We start from the raw sequence: 15,951 nt of genomic DNA on the forward strand, positions 1-15,951 counted from the left end.
TAGCCGGGATTTGAATAAAGCATTCACAAGTATTCTTTCACCCTCATCGATCACTACACTCCCATTGTATCGTCATTGAACACTGGCTGTGGGTTGTAAGGGGTAAAAAGAAGGTGAATTTATCATTGAGATTTATATGCTGTTTGTGCGTGTAGTCCTGCATTTTTCAAACGGTACCCTTGTCTCCATAGGATGATCTTACCCCTAAAGCATATAACACCATTTATTCGAGTTTTTATATGGTGTAAGCCCTTATAGTCCCTTATTTTTCAAAAAGTACTGTACAGACCACATCATAGGATGATCTAAACCGTCCATAAGATGGAACACAATGTAAATAGGTTGTTACTCAAAAATCATTTCCATAGGATGATCACAACCCTCCGATCTAGAGGTTTTCATAATTTGCAGTTCATCTATAGATCGGAGGGTTGGGATCACATCCTATGGAAATGATTTTTGGGAAACAACCTATTTACGCTGTTTCCATCTTATGGACGGTTCGGATCATCCTATGAGGTGGTCCATAAAAATAAGGGACTAAGGGCTTACACCATATAAAATCTCATTCATTCCCCAATTTTTGTTTCAGAAAAGGGGCGATAATTTCCCTCAATAGGAATCAGGAAGATGCGCCCCCCTTTTAACGTGAATTGTGGGCAACTTTAAAGCTTTTGACGTAAAATCACGTTGACAGCGGGTCGAATCATCCTAATGGAGGTGAAAAAATCAACTACATTTCAAACAACACAATTTTCTCCTGGATGTCTGGTCAATCTACAATAAGCCGAGGGTATTTTAGTATTTCTGCACTCTAAATTTAAACCACGGTTGCCCCTTCTTTTTCTTTTCATGACCGTTGCTTATTTGGTGATCTTTTATCGAAGAGGGTTTTCTGCAGACGCGTTTTGTCTAAGAATATTTCAGATTAGCACTAGAAAAAGAGATCCATTTTCATATACATTTGTTTCTAAAACGTATGATTTTCTTATCTATTCATTTCTGACGTTGAATCCATCTGTTCTCTACTATTTTTTGTTTCCTTTTTCTTTTATTTTTTTAGGGTTTTCTTGCAATCTGAAGCATAAGACTCTCCTTCAATCTCTGCAGACTATTTCTTGGTGGGAGATTTCATAGAAGGGTTTCTCTGAGAAAAAAGGGTTCGATTTGCAGGTACTCATTTCTGAAAATTTTGAAGTTGTTTCTTTTCCTGTTTTACATATATCTGTTCTTGAATCCAGTCTTATCTGAAAAAATTGGTGTCCTGATGGGTTTTTAGTAGGGCTATTTTGAGATTTGTAACCTTCAAACTCATGATATATCCAAAGAAGGGATTTGGGGTTTTTCTTGTTCTTTTCTTTTTTGAAAATAAGTAGAAGAGATGCCACTCTTAAGGTTGGGTATTTTCCTGCTGTTTCTGAGGAACTGAGGAACTGACATAATTCGTGTTTAAACCTGGTTGGGTATTTTCCTGCTGTTTTTGTTGCTAGTTATTGTTTGTGGAATTTAAGGTTAATGAACATGTTTTTCTTTTCTTTTTTTTTTGGGTATTTTAATCAAGAAGTCTGGAATGTGATATAAATGTTGACTTTTTATGTGAAAAAAGTCTTTTTGTAATTCAATCTTACAAGGGGGTGTTTTTAGTCATTATATGTACGCTTTTGGGCTTCCCTCCAAAAAGACTAAAGTCATGAGAAAACTTTAGTCCTAGATGGGAAGTGTGAGAGGATGAGAGTGGCCATATATATACTTTCACTCTCTTAACCTTGTGAATAAGCAAGAGGTCATGGGGATCCTACGTGCACGGATCGCCCACTTGGGTCCGGTGGGCTTTTGATCTTATCACACATGCGCGCCGCCCGGCTCGGCCGGCCGCGCGCGTGGATCTAAGGTTTTTCTTTTTATTTATTTATTTTTTCCTTTTAACGGTCAAGAATTTATTTATTTTTGTTTTAACTCTTTTTTTACCGTTTGAGGTTCCTTAATCGTGGTTTAGTGACCGTTTGGAAAACGTCTCTCACGCACTAAAAGAGTGCGACGTTTCACCCTAACGTGTCAATTAACTTTCTATATAAATCGGTTTTAGAGAAAACAGAAAGACATCCTTGACGGATTCTTCTTCTGCTCTTTCTCTTCTCTGGTTTTCTCTCTGGTTTTCTGCTCAAGGCTTTTGGCAAATATAAGCGAGTTCTTAGGCATTCGGGCTGCGTGAGTGCACACCCCTGGAGCGAGAGTTGTTGTATCCTGGAGGCATACGCCGAGACGCCCATCTGCACCGTTGATTCGTCATAGTGGGGGCGAGATTTACCTTAAGGACAGTGAAGATTCTTCGTGCCTCAACTCGATAAGTGATCTAACGATTTCTTTTTCCTTTACAGATTATTATTGCAGAAAATAGTATTATTGATCTCTGTTTTCAAGTTGTGAGATTAATTTGTTATAAGGTATTCTCGAATCCTAAATTACAGATTTGCACATCAACTTTTCTAACAATCTTAAGGCAAATCTTCGATCTGTGATCTGTAATTTTTGGGATTTCGATTATTGGAAATTAATCATCATGGCTTCCCAAACTGAAAGACCGGAGAAATTTGAAGGATCGAATTTCGGCAGATGGCAGGAAAAAATGCGATTCTTTCTGACTTTTCTAAACCTAGACTATATCTTGAATGATCCTGACTCATCACCTGATGAGGAAGAACCTGCTAGAACTCATCTCACTGAGAAAAGAAAAAGAGATAACTATTTCTGTAAAGGTCATATACTGAGTTGTCTCAGTAATCAATTGTTTGATGTATTTTTTAGAATTGAGTCTGCAAAAGTGTTGTGGGAAACTCTAGAAAAGAAATACCTAGTCGAAGCAGCGGGTTCTAAGAAACATATAATTGGAAAATATTTTCAATATCAGATGGTAGATGGAAAATCCATTATGGATCAAGTGAATGAGATCCAGTTGATTGTGTCTGACATTCTTGCTAGAGGAATCAAAATAGAAGAAAAGATACAAATTGGTGCCATTATTGAAAAACTACCACCTTCATGGGAGAAATTCCAAGACACATTATTGCATGACAGAAATGATTTTTCTCTTCAAGACTTGTTTGTTTATCTTAGAACTGAAGATGAAAATCGTTTCAGAAAACAGAAATTTAAGGCCTATGAGTTTAACTCTAAGGCAAATCTCACTGAATCTTCATCTGGAAAGAAAACTTCTTATAAACCTGCATCTGGATCAGGAAAAGGTCATTTCAAGAAAAATAATAAGGATTTCAAGAAAAAGAAGGGTAACTGCTTTGTGTGTGGGAAAGCAGGTCACTATGCTAAAAACTGTCGGAAAAATGATAAGAAGAAAAACCCTCAAGGAAACAATGCGCCTCAGGTTAATGTGGCTGAAGATCAATATCTGTCGGCCGTAGTATCTGAAGTGAACCTAGTTAGTAACGTGAAGGCCTGGTGGGTGGACACTGGTGCCACCAGACACATCTGTAGTGACAAAAGTGTATTTTCTTCCTACGAGCTTGTAGGGGATGGAGAGCAGCTTTTCATGGGAAACTTGTCCTCATCTGTTGTGACGGGTAAAGGAACAGTTCTGTTGAAGCTTACATCTGGAAAAGTTCTGAAGCTCTGTGATGTCCTTCATGTACCAGATATAAGAAAGAATCTGGTGTCTGGGTCACTTCTGATCAAGAAAGGTTTTAAACTGATTTTTTAGGCTGATAAATTTGTAATCACTAAAAGTGGTGAATTTGTGGGAAAGGGTTACTCTAGTGAAGGTTTATTCAAACTGAATGTAACTGAGAACATTATGAATAAAGCTTCATCTTCTTCTGCTTATATTACTGATTCTTCTTGTTTATGGCATGGTAGACTAGGTCATGTTAACTATGCATCTTTAAAGAAAATGATGACCATAGGTTTAATTCCTAAAAGTGATCAAGTAGTAGAGAAATGTGAAGTATGTGTGCAATCAAAGTACTCTAAGAAGCCTTTTCACAAAGTAGAAGAAAGAAAAACAGAACTATTAAATTTAATTCACAGTGATGTATGTGACTTAAATAATGTTTTATCTAGAGGAGGTAAAAGGTATTTTATTACATTTATAGATGATTTCTCTAGATATTATACTGTTTATCTTATTAGAAATAAAGATGAATCTTTTGATAAATTCATTACATATAAAACTGAAGTAGAAAATCAATTAGAAAAGAAGATAAAAATTTTAAGATCTGATAGAGGTGGTGAATACACTTCTAATGCTTTTAGTGAATTTTGTGAAAACCAAGGTATAATACATCAAGTTACTGCACCATACTCTCCACAGCAAAATGGAGTTGCTGAACGTAAAAACAGAACTCTAATGAACATGGTAAATTCTATGTTAGGAAGTTCAGGATTACCTCAAAATTTATGGGGAGAGGCTCTTCTCTCTGCTTGTTATATTCTGAACAAGATATCTTTTAAAGATTCTGACAAAACTCCTTACGAGTTATGGAAGAATAGAAAACCACATTTAAAATACCTTAAAGTGTGGGGGTGCTTAGCTAAAGTTAGGATTCCAGATCCTAAGAGTACTAAGTTAGGTCCTAAGACTGTTGATTGTGCATTTATTAGATATGCACAAAACAGTAGTGCATATAGGTTCTTGATTTATAGGTTAGATCATGTTGATATGCAACCTAACATCATAATAGAATCCAGAGATGCTGAATTCTTTGAAACCTTAGTCCCTTATAAGACTAGTCTAAGTGAGAACACAATTAAAAGACCCTTTGAATCTATAGATAAAGACCATCTAGTGTCTGAAGAATCAGTAGAGCCTAGATGAAGTAAAAGGGCAAGAGTAGAGAAAAACTTTGGTCCAGAGTTCATTGCCTATCTTCTAGAAGGAGATCCAAAGACATATAAAGAGGCAATGTACCTTCCAGATTCTTCATTCTGGAAAGAAGCTGTCAAGAGTGAAATAGACTCCATTTTGAGTAATGGGACATGGATCTTGACAGATCTGCCTCCTGGTTGCAAACCTATTGGTTGCAAGTGGATCTTTAGGAAGAAATTAAAAACTGACGGAACTTTAGATCAATATAAAGCTAGATTAATAGCTAAAGGGTTCAAGCAAAAAGAAGGAATGGACTTCTTTGACACCTATTCACCTGTAACCAGGATAACTACAATAAGAATTTTAATTGCCATAGCTGCAATCTATAACCTGGAAATCCATCAAATGGATGTCAAAACTGCATTTTTGAATGGTGAATTAGATGAGGAGATCTATATGGATCAACCTGAAGGCTTTGTAATACAAGGCCAAGAGCAAAAGGTGTGTAAACTTATAAAATCTCTATATGGTTTGAAACAAGCCCCAAAATAATGGCATGAGAATTTTGATAGTGTGATGCTATCAAATGGATTCATAATAAATGAATCAGATAAGTATGTATACAGCAAATTTAGTGTGGATAGTGGTGTTATTGTTTGTCTGTATGTAGATGATATGTTAATCATCGGAACAGACATTAGTGTAATTAAAGGTACTAAAATTTTTTATCAAATAATTTTGATATGAAAGATCTGGGAAAGGCAGATGTAATCCTGGGTATCAAAATTAAAAGAAACCCAGAAGAAATAATTCTATCCCAGTCTCATTATGTAGAAAAAATTCTTAGAAGGTTTAATCAATTTAATTGTAAACCTGTGGCTACCCCATATGATTCTAGTATAAGATTATGTAAGAATAAAGGAAGTGGAGTAAATCCACTTGAATACTCTAGAGTTATAGGAAGTCTAATGTATTTGATGAACTGCACTAGGCCAGACATAGCCTATGCAGTGGGTAGACTCAGTAGCTATACCAGTAATCCTGGTAGTGATCACTGGGAAGATCTAATTAGAGTATTGAAATATCTTAAAGGAACCATAGACTATGGTTTGCATTTCACTAAATATCCTGTTGTACTAGAAAGGTATAGCGATGCAAATTGGGTATCTGGATTTGAGACCAAATCAAGGAGTGGATATGTTTTCACTCTAGGAAGTGCAGCAGTTTCTTGGAAATCAACCAAGCAAACGTGTATAGCCAGATCGACTATGGAGTCTGAGTTTATTGCTTTAGAGAAAGCAAGTGAGGAAGTTGAATGGCTTAGAAACCTTCTGACTGATATTCCATTTTGGAATAAGCCAGTACCAGGTATTACAATCCGCTGTGATTGTCAAGCTGCTATTGGAAGAGCAGGTAAAAATGTATATAATGGTAAATCCCGACACATTCGTCGGAGGCATAACTCCATAAGACAGTTGTTGAAAAATGGAGTGATAACCATTGATTATGTAAGATCAAGTGATAATATATCAGATTGTCTTACAAAAGGACTAAATAAAAATTTAGTCATGAGCACATCGAGTGGGATGGGGCTGAAGCCCACTGTTTAGATCACCTATAACAGGAACCCAACCTATCTGACTGGAGATCCCAAGAAGTAGGTTCAATGGGAAAAACAAGTTATTTGAGTGATCTGTTTTGCACCAAGTTGAATGTGAATTAAGTTCACTAAGCCTATCCTTATGATGTGGGTGCAACCTGTAACAAAAAGAGGATGAGTTGTAGGAATCTTAATGTTATCTATAGCTGACTAGCTGACTAGCTGATTGTCAGTGGGGTGCGTAGTTACAGGGCACTCCTGATAGATACACCTATATGAGTGTGGAAGTGTGGCCGCTTCCTATGAGAATGGGCTAATTTCTCTAGAGCGCTCATGAAAACAGGACATAGCACATGGCCGAAAAGTGCAACACCGTATGAACTTGCTTATGCCTTCTGTGTTGTGTGTGTGGTATGTTGTCTCAGTTTATTACTAAAAGTGCTTGGTTCAAGATGTATGTTCACCGAGTACTTGATAAACTCGATATACCTACACTAAGTAAAGGTTCAAGTTCAAAAGATACCTCTACTGATGCATAACACATCTTGCCTTGAAATCTATTTACATTTATGATTTATTTATTTCTTGTAATTTTGAATTAGTGGGGGATTGTTGACTTTTTATGTGAAAAAAGTCTTTTTGTAATTCAATCTTACAATGGGGTGTTTTTAGTCATTATATGTATGCTTTTGGGCTTCCCTCCAAAAAGACTAAAGTCATGAGAAAACTTTAGTCCTAGATGGGAAGTGTGAGAGGATGAGAGTGGCCATATATATACTTTCACTCTCTTAACCCTGTGAATAAGCAAGAGGTCATGGGGATCCTACACGCACGGATCGCCCACTTGGGTCCGGTGGGCTTTTGATCTTACCACACACGCGCGCCGCCCGGCCCGGCTCTGCTCGGCCGGCAGCGCGCGTGGACCTAAGGCTTTTCTTTTTATTTATTTATTTTTTCCTTTTAACGGTCAAGAATTTATTTATTTTTGTTTTAACTCTTTTTTTACCGTTTGAGATTCCTTAATCGTGGTTTAGTGACCGTTTGGAAAACGTCTCTCACGCACTAAAAGAGTGCGACGTTTCACCCTAACGTGTCGATTAACTTTCTATATAAATCGATTTTAGAGCAAACAGAAAGACATCCTTGACGGATTCTTCTTCTGCTCTTTCTCTTCTCTGGTTTTCTCTCTGGTTTTCTGCTCAAGGCTTTTGGCAAATATAAGCGAGTTCTTAGGCATTCGGGCTGCGTGAGTGCACACCCCTGGAGCGAGAGTTGTTGTATCCTGGAGGCATACGCCGAGACGCCCATCTGCACCGTTGATTCGTCATAGTGGGGGCGAGATTTGCCTTAAGGATAGCGAAGATTCTTCGTGCCTCAACTCGATAAGTGATCTAACGATTTCTTTTTCCTTTACAGATTATTATTGCAGAAAATAGTATTATTGATCTCTGTCTTCAAGTTGTGAGATTAATTTGTTATAAGGTATTCTCGAATCCTAAATTACAGATTTGCACATCAACTTTTCTAACAGTAAATGTGTAAGGGTCTTTAGGGCAGGGCTAGGAAAAGAAAACCATGAATAGATTACTTTTTTGGTACATGGTTGCGGGGATCCAGAGATGAGTTTTGAAGGTGCTTTGGAGGGGCCATTAGATGTAAATGTGGTGGATTCATTGAGGTTTGATATCCTACTAGATTTGGAATATTAGGTTTTTGGGAAGGATTAGTATAATATGAGGATCATTTTGTGAGAGGATTAGATTTAGGGTGAGGATTGGAGATAAAGCTAGAGAGATATATTTTTTGTTGGTCTATCAGAATTTTCGTTACACGAGAAGTGACTGGTTGTGATGAGGGAAGGAAATGGTGTGAGCCCCCATTCTTAGGAGGAGAACATGCATGAAAATGAGACTGGATTGCTTTCATCCTTGGCTATGTCATGCATCCCTAAGTTGAGTGTTGATAGGACTTGTTTGGGATTGGGGTTTTAGTGTTTTTCTTTTTAGATCCTATTACTGTTTGTTGTTCCAGAGAAGTTGGTATGTTGGTTAGGAAACTGTAGGATTTTAGCGTAGCGGAAATCACAAAAAAAGATAAAGTGGGAAACACGTCTTCGATCTCAAGAATGCTTTGGATCCACAAGAAAAATAGGGTAACTCATTCAATTCAAGAGAAAAATAGTAGTTTCATTTTGGGTTATAACCATATGTAAGACAAGACTCAACAGGTTCCCAAAACCGTAGAATTTGACTTATTGCCATAAGAGTAATTTTCCGTAAAATAATAAAATTCCAAAAATGATCCAAACATGTTGTTTGATTATAAAAAGAACAGACTTAAAATCCTCAAATCGGCTAAGCCGAATTTACCAAAAAGTAGAAAAATAAACAGAAAAGTAAGATATCTCCTTTCTAAGCTTATCTCATGATGGTTTGGAGTTGATCTTCTGTAGCAGAACAACCCTTGTAGAACTCGTCAAGACGATTCCAACGATATATTATTAGTCCCAATCCAATGGTTACATCAAAAGTTATTGTTGTTCAAAGTTTTGACCTTCTTACTTGCCTCTTGATCTTACACATTAGAAACTCTTTAGCAGCTTGTTCTATGTCAAATCTCCCATACTTGCAGAGAACTAGACCTTGAGTTAATCTTTGAATAGGTTGATTTGTCAGGTGGATGATACTCAAACAAGTCTGAAACATTGAAAGTTGGCGAGATATTCATGCCTTCGGGATATTCAACGATATAGGCATTGTCTTTGGTTTTCTTGATTATCTAATAAGGTCCATGCCTCATAATTCATATTCTTAGATAATGTCCATGCCTCATAATTCATATTCTCTACTTTATTATATACGTAACAATTGATAAAGTTTGTCCGTAAGGCTCCATTTCTTTCGACGTAAGAAGGGCATAAAAACAAATTTTACGCCCATTTTTTCACTGAAAAATGAGCATAAAATTTGTTTTACGTCCATTTTACGTTGAAAGAAACACAGCTCAGTGAATAATCACCAAGTTGTCCTCCTGGAATACTTTAAGTCTCTTGTGCTTGTCTGCATTTTCGTTGCATTTGGCATTAGATTCCTCAAGCTGCTTCCTGACATCGGCATGCAAAACTTGGATCCTATCAACCATGTTCTCAGCTTCAATGCTCATACCCGAAAGGTTTGGCAAATCCACCAAATCTGACATGTGCTTTGAGACACGTCCATACACAATCCATGAAGTGTTTTCCTTGTAGACCTGAGCACCATAGTGTTGAAGGCAAACTCGGCATAATCAATCCCACCTCTTGGGCTTATCACTAGTGAGGTACCTCATAAGAACTCTGTCTATGGATGGTATGCATTGTTGTACTTTAAGGATATGTCAAATCTCTTCCTCAATGTCCTCCGAGAGTGACTAAGGAACTTAATGTCACGATATGTAGTAGTGATCATCGGAATCCCATGAAAAAGAAAAAACTCTCGAAAAAAGAGACTGGCTACATGAGTCACGCCCATTGTCTTCTTCGATGAGATTGAGTCATCTTTGAAAACTTGTCACCCAAAACAAACGCAAGATCCATACATCTTTGACACAGGGCGTTTGGCACAGGTAAGGTGGTGTAAAGACCAGTATTTTGATCATAGCCTTTAGCAACCTGACACACATGGCATCCCTACACAAATTTTCCAATGTCTTGCTTCAACTGGGAATAGTAGTACCTTTCCTCCACAAAAGCAATGGTCTTATCATGACCCAAATGTCCTCCTCCTAAGCTGTCTGCATGAAGCCAGTGGATAATTTGCTCCATGAGTGACACCTTGGGATGCATAACTGATTTTCTTGAAAAGTTAACCATCCCGAACATACAATTCTTAAGCTTGCCCCATCTAACACTTGGCCCAAGTTTTCTTGAAATCTTCTTTGCCATGATATGGCTCCTTCAGTCACTCAAAGCTCATCATTACTTCATTAGCCATGATGACAAACAACCAATTACTCCAATTACTTCGTTAGCCATGATGACTAACAACCAATTACTCCTTCAGTCACTTTGATACCATGTGAAACAACCAATTACTCCAAAAGCTTAAGCAGTTGGAGAAGGCGTTATTTAATCTTTTATACTTTAGCAAGCCTAATACACTCCAAAGTTCTAGCTCATAATTCAACCACTTGCCAGCCTCACCCACTCTCACTGAAAAGGACAACCAATCTGCCCACTTGTAATAAGACAAACACCTATGCCGATAAAAGATGCATCACATGCCACTTTGTGGCGAAGGTCAAAGCATCCGACGATTCCGCACTTGATCGAGCTCGTGCGTTCCCTCACTCATGGAGTGTAGATCAAAATCTATCATTTTAATTAAAAAAATTACAAAAAAAAAGGAAAAAAAATAATCAAATCCATCGGATCTTCAAGATCGCCGAAGAACGCTTCCGGATCCAACTGCATCAATTGGTAAATATATTCTCAAAGCAGGTAATGCTAATATGGGTGCAAATGACAACTTTTCTTGAACGAGGGCAAAACTCTTCTAAAACCTCCTGTGTACATTGGAATTTTTCATTCTTCATGCACTTTGAGATGGATGCCACTATAGTGCTAAAATCTTGAACAACCTCCTGTAGAAAGTCGCTAACTAACCCATGATTGGAGAGTCTTTTCTACCATTTCTTCTTCGACCTCCAAATCGCCTGCCTCGGCCAGATTGACTGTCCTCTTAGACATTGATTAGATCTATTCACAGATTCTCCACCTGTATCACTTGATTGGCTGAGGCACAACATATGGGTTCTCTTTGGTAGATGATGTTCCTCTCATTTGCTTTGTCGAGCCACTTCTCGAATCTCAAATTTGTGGGTGTTGTGAATTGATATTGACCTTTCATATGAGCCTTCCCTCGACTCGGTGTGATGAATCAATGATATTGAAAGTCCTTTGATATTCTGATAATGGAACCCTTGCATTGGGCCTTTCTGAGTCTCTACCCTTGTTTCCATCTTGACACTGTCAGATAGGGGCCACCAAACTGGTCGCACTTGGATGGCCAAGCATTATCCACCCATGAACCACGTCACCTATTGTGATTATTGGTATTGTTAAAATAATACCTGATCATAATAATCGGGTGTTGAAATCTTTCATGCATCAATTGCTTTCCCACCAGGTTGAAGCTCGGCCCTTAAGCTTGTAGGCTACCAGCCACAACTTAGACCTAACAAAAATGATTAAGTAGTCCCATGAGCATTTAAATGACTATCATTCAAAAAAAAAAAGCATTTAAATGACAAGCGTCACTCGAGTCAATATTGATAATGGCATCCTATTCATTATGACACCCAGTTGATAATAACACCTGGGTCATAGATGGTCCCAATCAATGTTTTCTTTTTTATTATATAATAGCGCTTTCTTTAGTATACAATTGTTGTTGTAAGGCGTGTTGTAGGCAGTCATGACATTTAATATTGAATATATCTTTTATAAACCCATGATATGGCCCTGTTCTTGCAGTTGGTACAGTTTTAGCAGGTTGAATCAAGTAACTTTCAATGGCTTTTCAAATACCTACTGTTGTTCAAAATGAAAATTTACACATCAAGACAGGTATGATTTGTTTTTAAGTTTTGTTTCTTTGATTTAAATGTTGGGTAATTGAATGTTGAAGTCTATGTACTAGAAATGGCATGATGAGCATTCTACTTTCAGGAAAAGGTGCTTCTGGGGCAAAGCTTGATAATCTCAAACCTGAGAAGAAAGGGCATAAGATAAGAAAAGCATTAGCAGATGTTTCAAATACTGGAAAGGCTTCACTACCCAGGTCATCAAAGGCTTCTTTTTTAAAGGAGAAGTCTTCAGCACGTGGAAGTGACAGCACCAAGTATGTCCCTAGAAGTTACGGGCTGACTAACGAGGGAATACAACGTTGCAACGAATGGGCTAAGGAAGGGATAGAGCATGTTTATTTTACTGGTAACGACCAAATTGCCCTACATGAAGACCTTGAGGAAAAATGTAAGTCCTTATCTATCTGAACTTTCTTTTCAATTCTTCCATTTTTTCCTATATATTTTTCTTGCATTGGTTTTCATGTGTCATATAAATTCATGATGCACTTTTTCACTTGTTCTTTTGACTCAGATGTGAGGAAGGAAGTGGAGGAAATAATGTTTGGCTTGAGTGGATGGACTCAGATGGCCTACGGTCAAGAAAAGGCTGTGAGGGTATGTGGTTGAATTGTTTTATTGTGTTAACTCTTGTTTTTATTTGTGAAGTTCTGCTATCCTTATATGTATATGATATGCATTACTTATTCTTGTGCTTAAGGGGAGAAAAACAGGAAATCTAACTACTGAACAGACCATCCATTCTCCATATATGTATATTGTAAAATCATAAGAGTAGCCTCTCCTAGTTGCAACCGGATAATGCATATTATCATTTACTTATCAGTACAGACATTATTGACATCCCATGCTTTTGTTTCTCGTTAGGTTGCACAGTTCATTCATAAATTACATCAATTAAATTGCACGAGTTATACCCAAATGCAATTAAATCAAACAATTGATTCGTTTTGAAAACTATTTGATTTAAATGGAACTGTAATTTCATATGATTTTGACAACACCGAGCCAATAGAGACAAAGTATCTTCAGGAGTTATAAGTTATAACTTAATACCCCTTATACATTAAATCATAACAAAAAAGCTATTAATGACTGCAGATTTCCTGTAAGTTCTGGGTGAGTGGCGAGAAAAGTAATATTCAAACTTATCTACATAGTTTTACTTATGTTTTAAGTGACATTGTTTAGTTCCACACTTCCACACCCATAACTTGCATTGAAATTCAAACTCATCTCATAATTACGAAATTCCCTGAAGAATTGAAATATTCTTGAAAAAATCCTAAAAGTTTTATGCCACTTTTTAAAAAAGATGATTAAAAGAATTCTTGCATTTTTTAATCAATTGTGAATCTTTTGAATTAAACCTGGATTTTCTGAATTAAATGTGAATTCAGCAAATAATTCCTCATCTTCTCATATATTATTTTTAATCCCGTGGGATATTCAAAATGAAAACTGAACTGACATCTTATTCTAGCAAGCACATGTACTTGGCTATCGTTCCATGCTTCGGTTGTCTTATTTAGAAAACTAATTATGTATGTGTCTAGATAGAAAAAAAAGGTATCTATAGAAAAATGTAAATATCAATATATGTCTAGTAGATAGAAAAAAGCATTTTTTCTAAGAATTTCCCTTGATTTTTTTTATCATTTGCCTCACTAGTTTTAGTTAAGAATTTCCTAAGAATTTTCTAAGAATTTCCCTGGATCCGACCTTTTTGCAACTATATCTCATCTAACAACCTAGTTTTAGTTAAGGTTTTATGAAGAACTTTTTCACTTCTACATCAATAAATTCCATTGGCGGCCAATTGTTATCCAAAATATTGTGAGACTGAGACACACTGACAACCTACCATTGGAGCTCCATCCTGGAGTGCGCCTGCCTTTATATCTGTATAATTTATGTTTCCTTTTTTATCTGGTATAATCTCTGTCCAGTGATTTCAGTTCTTGAATATTTGTTTGTTGCTTCCACATATCTGTAGTTTGATTCCTTTAGCCAACATCATTGGTTTCAGAGTTTCAGAAATGTTACTTTTAACAATTCTTGTTGGGTAGGATTGGATTTGGATCTCTATTTAATTATATCGCATTGAACTTCAAGTACTTTTATTAATGGATCTTATGCAGGGAGTTGGAACACTTTCTAAACATTTTGTGAAGTTGGACTTGGAGCCGGAAGTGCTTCTTCCATCAACTCCCAGTTCATTCTCAACTTCAGGTTCTCTCTCTCTCTCTCTCTCTCTCTCTCTCTCTCTCTCTCTCTCTCTCTCTCTCTCCAATGGGGTTCTTATTACAAGTGTGCGACTTTTCTTTCAGATAATGAATTAATTGATGACTTGTTTTTCGAAGAAGAGCTTCACCCTCCATGGGTACATTCAGAATATGAGCCCAAGTTGAAAGAACATGAAGGGGATGTACCTTGCTTGTGAGGTGTCCATATCTCAAGCCTGCTTGTTCATGATTTTGCTTATATTTTGTTCCAGCCTCAGAATTCTTGTACTGTAGTTAGGGTGTTAATGAGGTCTGGATTTTTATTGACCCAGTTAAAAGATGACCAATGCTATTAAGTATCCTGTAATTTTCTGTTTAACTGATTGCATTCAGATAGTAGATAAACCTATATATAATTCTTATGTTGAAGTCTGATGGGACTATATTAAGTTCATGAAGTTCGTCATTTTGAAAAGCTTTAAAGACTGCAGATAGGATTTTTCTATAGCAGTAATGCTGTTTCGGTCTTGCATCATTTTTGTACTGTCATTATATTTGGATTCTAAATTTTCTCAAGCTTTGATTTTAAGATATCTCCATGAAAATTTTCCGAAGGATTCATTCCCAACTAGTTTGGGACAAAGGCTTAGTTGAGTTGAGTTGAGTTGAGTTTGATTTTAAGATAGGTAGAAGCTAAGATCATTTGATTGTGAGATTTTCATGGTTATAAGAATGGGAAAGGGAAGTGATATATTCGCCCCCTTTTCTTTTCTGTGCTCCCCTTCTAGTCTATTTATGACTGAACTATAGAAGGGTGTGACCAGGGGAGGAAAGGGGGCGAATATATCATTTCCCTATGGGAAATTGTATAGACCCCTTATAGTGGTGGGCCCACATGATGTCCGCTATGCTGTAGTGTTCGTATGTCTGTGTCCAAGATCTTAAGCAGAGAATGAGACCTGTATTTTTTTAGCAGCTAACTAATAACCACTTGCAACAACAGTCGGGAAATAAAAGTATAATTGGATTTGCTAGGCAATTTCGCGGGAAGCCATTTCACGGCTGCAGGAGAGAAGACTTCCACCTCAGACGGATTAAATTAATAACACAAAATCTGCTAAAAAGTGAGCCTATGTGACTGTACTCTCCTCCAAAAGTCAGCCACGACAGTGACACAATCTTTATTGTGTGGAAATCGATTTCACTGAAAACTTCACTTAAAATCAATTTTGAATTTTTGATCCAATTGAGTTACTTTTAAATCTATTTCTGTTGTTTGGTTTCGTAAAATCTGAATCTCTTTTGCGACGTGACAATTTCATGGAAATTATGTGATATAAACATGATTGAGATGGGAGCAATACTACAATGGGTCAATTTGGTTCACAATTGTGTGGAAGTTTCTGTTTTTTAGATTAAACTTCAATCTTAATTGGAAAATGAATTGTCCATCTGATGATCAGATGGAGATGTTAGTGATGTGTGTGATCCAATCGTTGAAGACACTTCTGATGAACACCGTTCATCGATCACTGAAGATATCTCCAATCCACCCAAGTTTGAATGCTTGTATCATTGTGTTAGATCAGGGACAAACCAAAGAAAGACCTAAATTAGGTGCATTTGGATTGCAAGAATTGGGAATTAGAATAGACATTATATTTCATTCCTTGTCAAATGTTATG

General features: G+C 36.9%; 1 protein-coding gene across 1 annotated transcript; it reads left to right on the forward strand.

Annotated features, from left to right (window-relative positions):
• Positions 1-843: 843 nt before the first annotated feature.
• Positions 844-14,698, forward strand: LOC143862271 (uncharacterized). Its single transcript, XM_077373279.1, has 7 exons — positions 844-977; positions 1,111-1,173; positions 11,929-12,021; positions 12,124-12,429; positions 12,556-12,638; positions 14,183-14,273; positions 14,372-14,698. Exons 3-7 carry the CDS (start codon positions 11,967-11,969, stop codon positions 14,482-14,484), a joined length of 648 nt encoding a protein of 215 aa, XP_077229394.1. The 5' UTR covers positions 844-977; positions 1,111-1,173; positions 11,929-11,966; the 3' UTR covers positions 14,485-14,698.
• Positions 14,699-15,951: the final 1,253 nt, after the last annotated feature.

Source organism: Tasmannia lanceolata, unplaced genomic scaffold (assembly GCF_043159265.1).
Source record: "Tasmannia lanceolata isolate RefF3 unplaced genomic scaffold, GAP_Taslan_0.1 ptg000037l, whole genome shotgun sequence".
Lineage (NCBI taxonomy): Eukaryota > Viridiplantae > Streptophyta > Magnoliopsida > Canellales > Winteraceae > Tasmannia > Tasmannia lanceolata.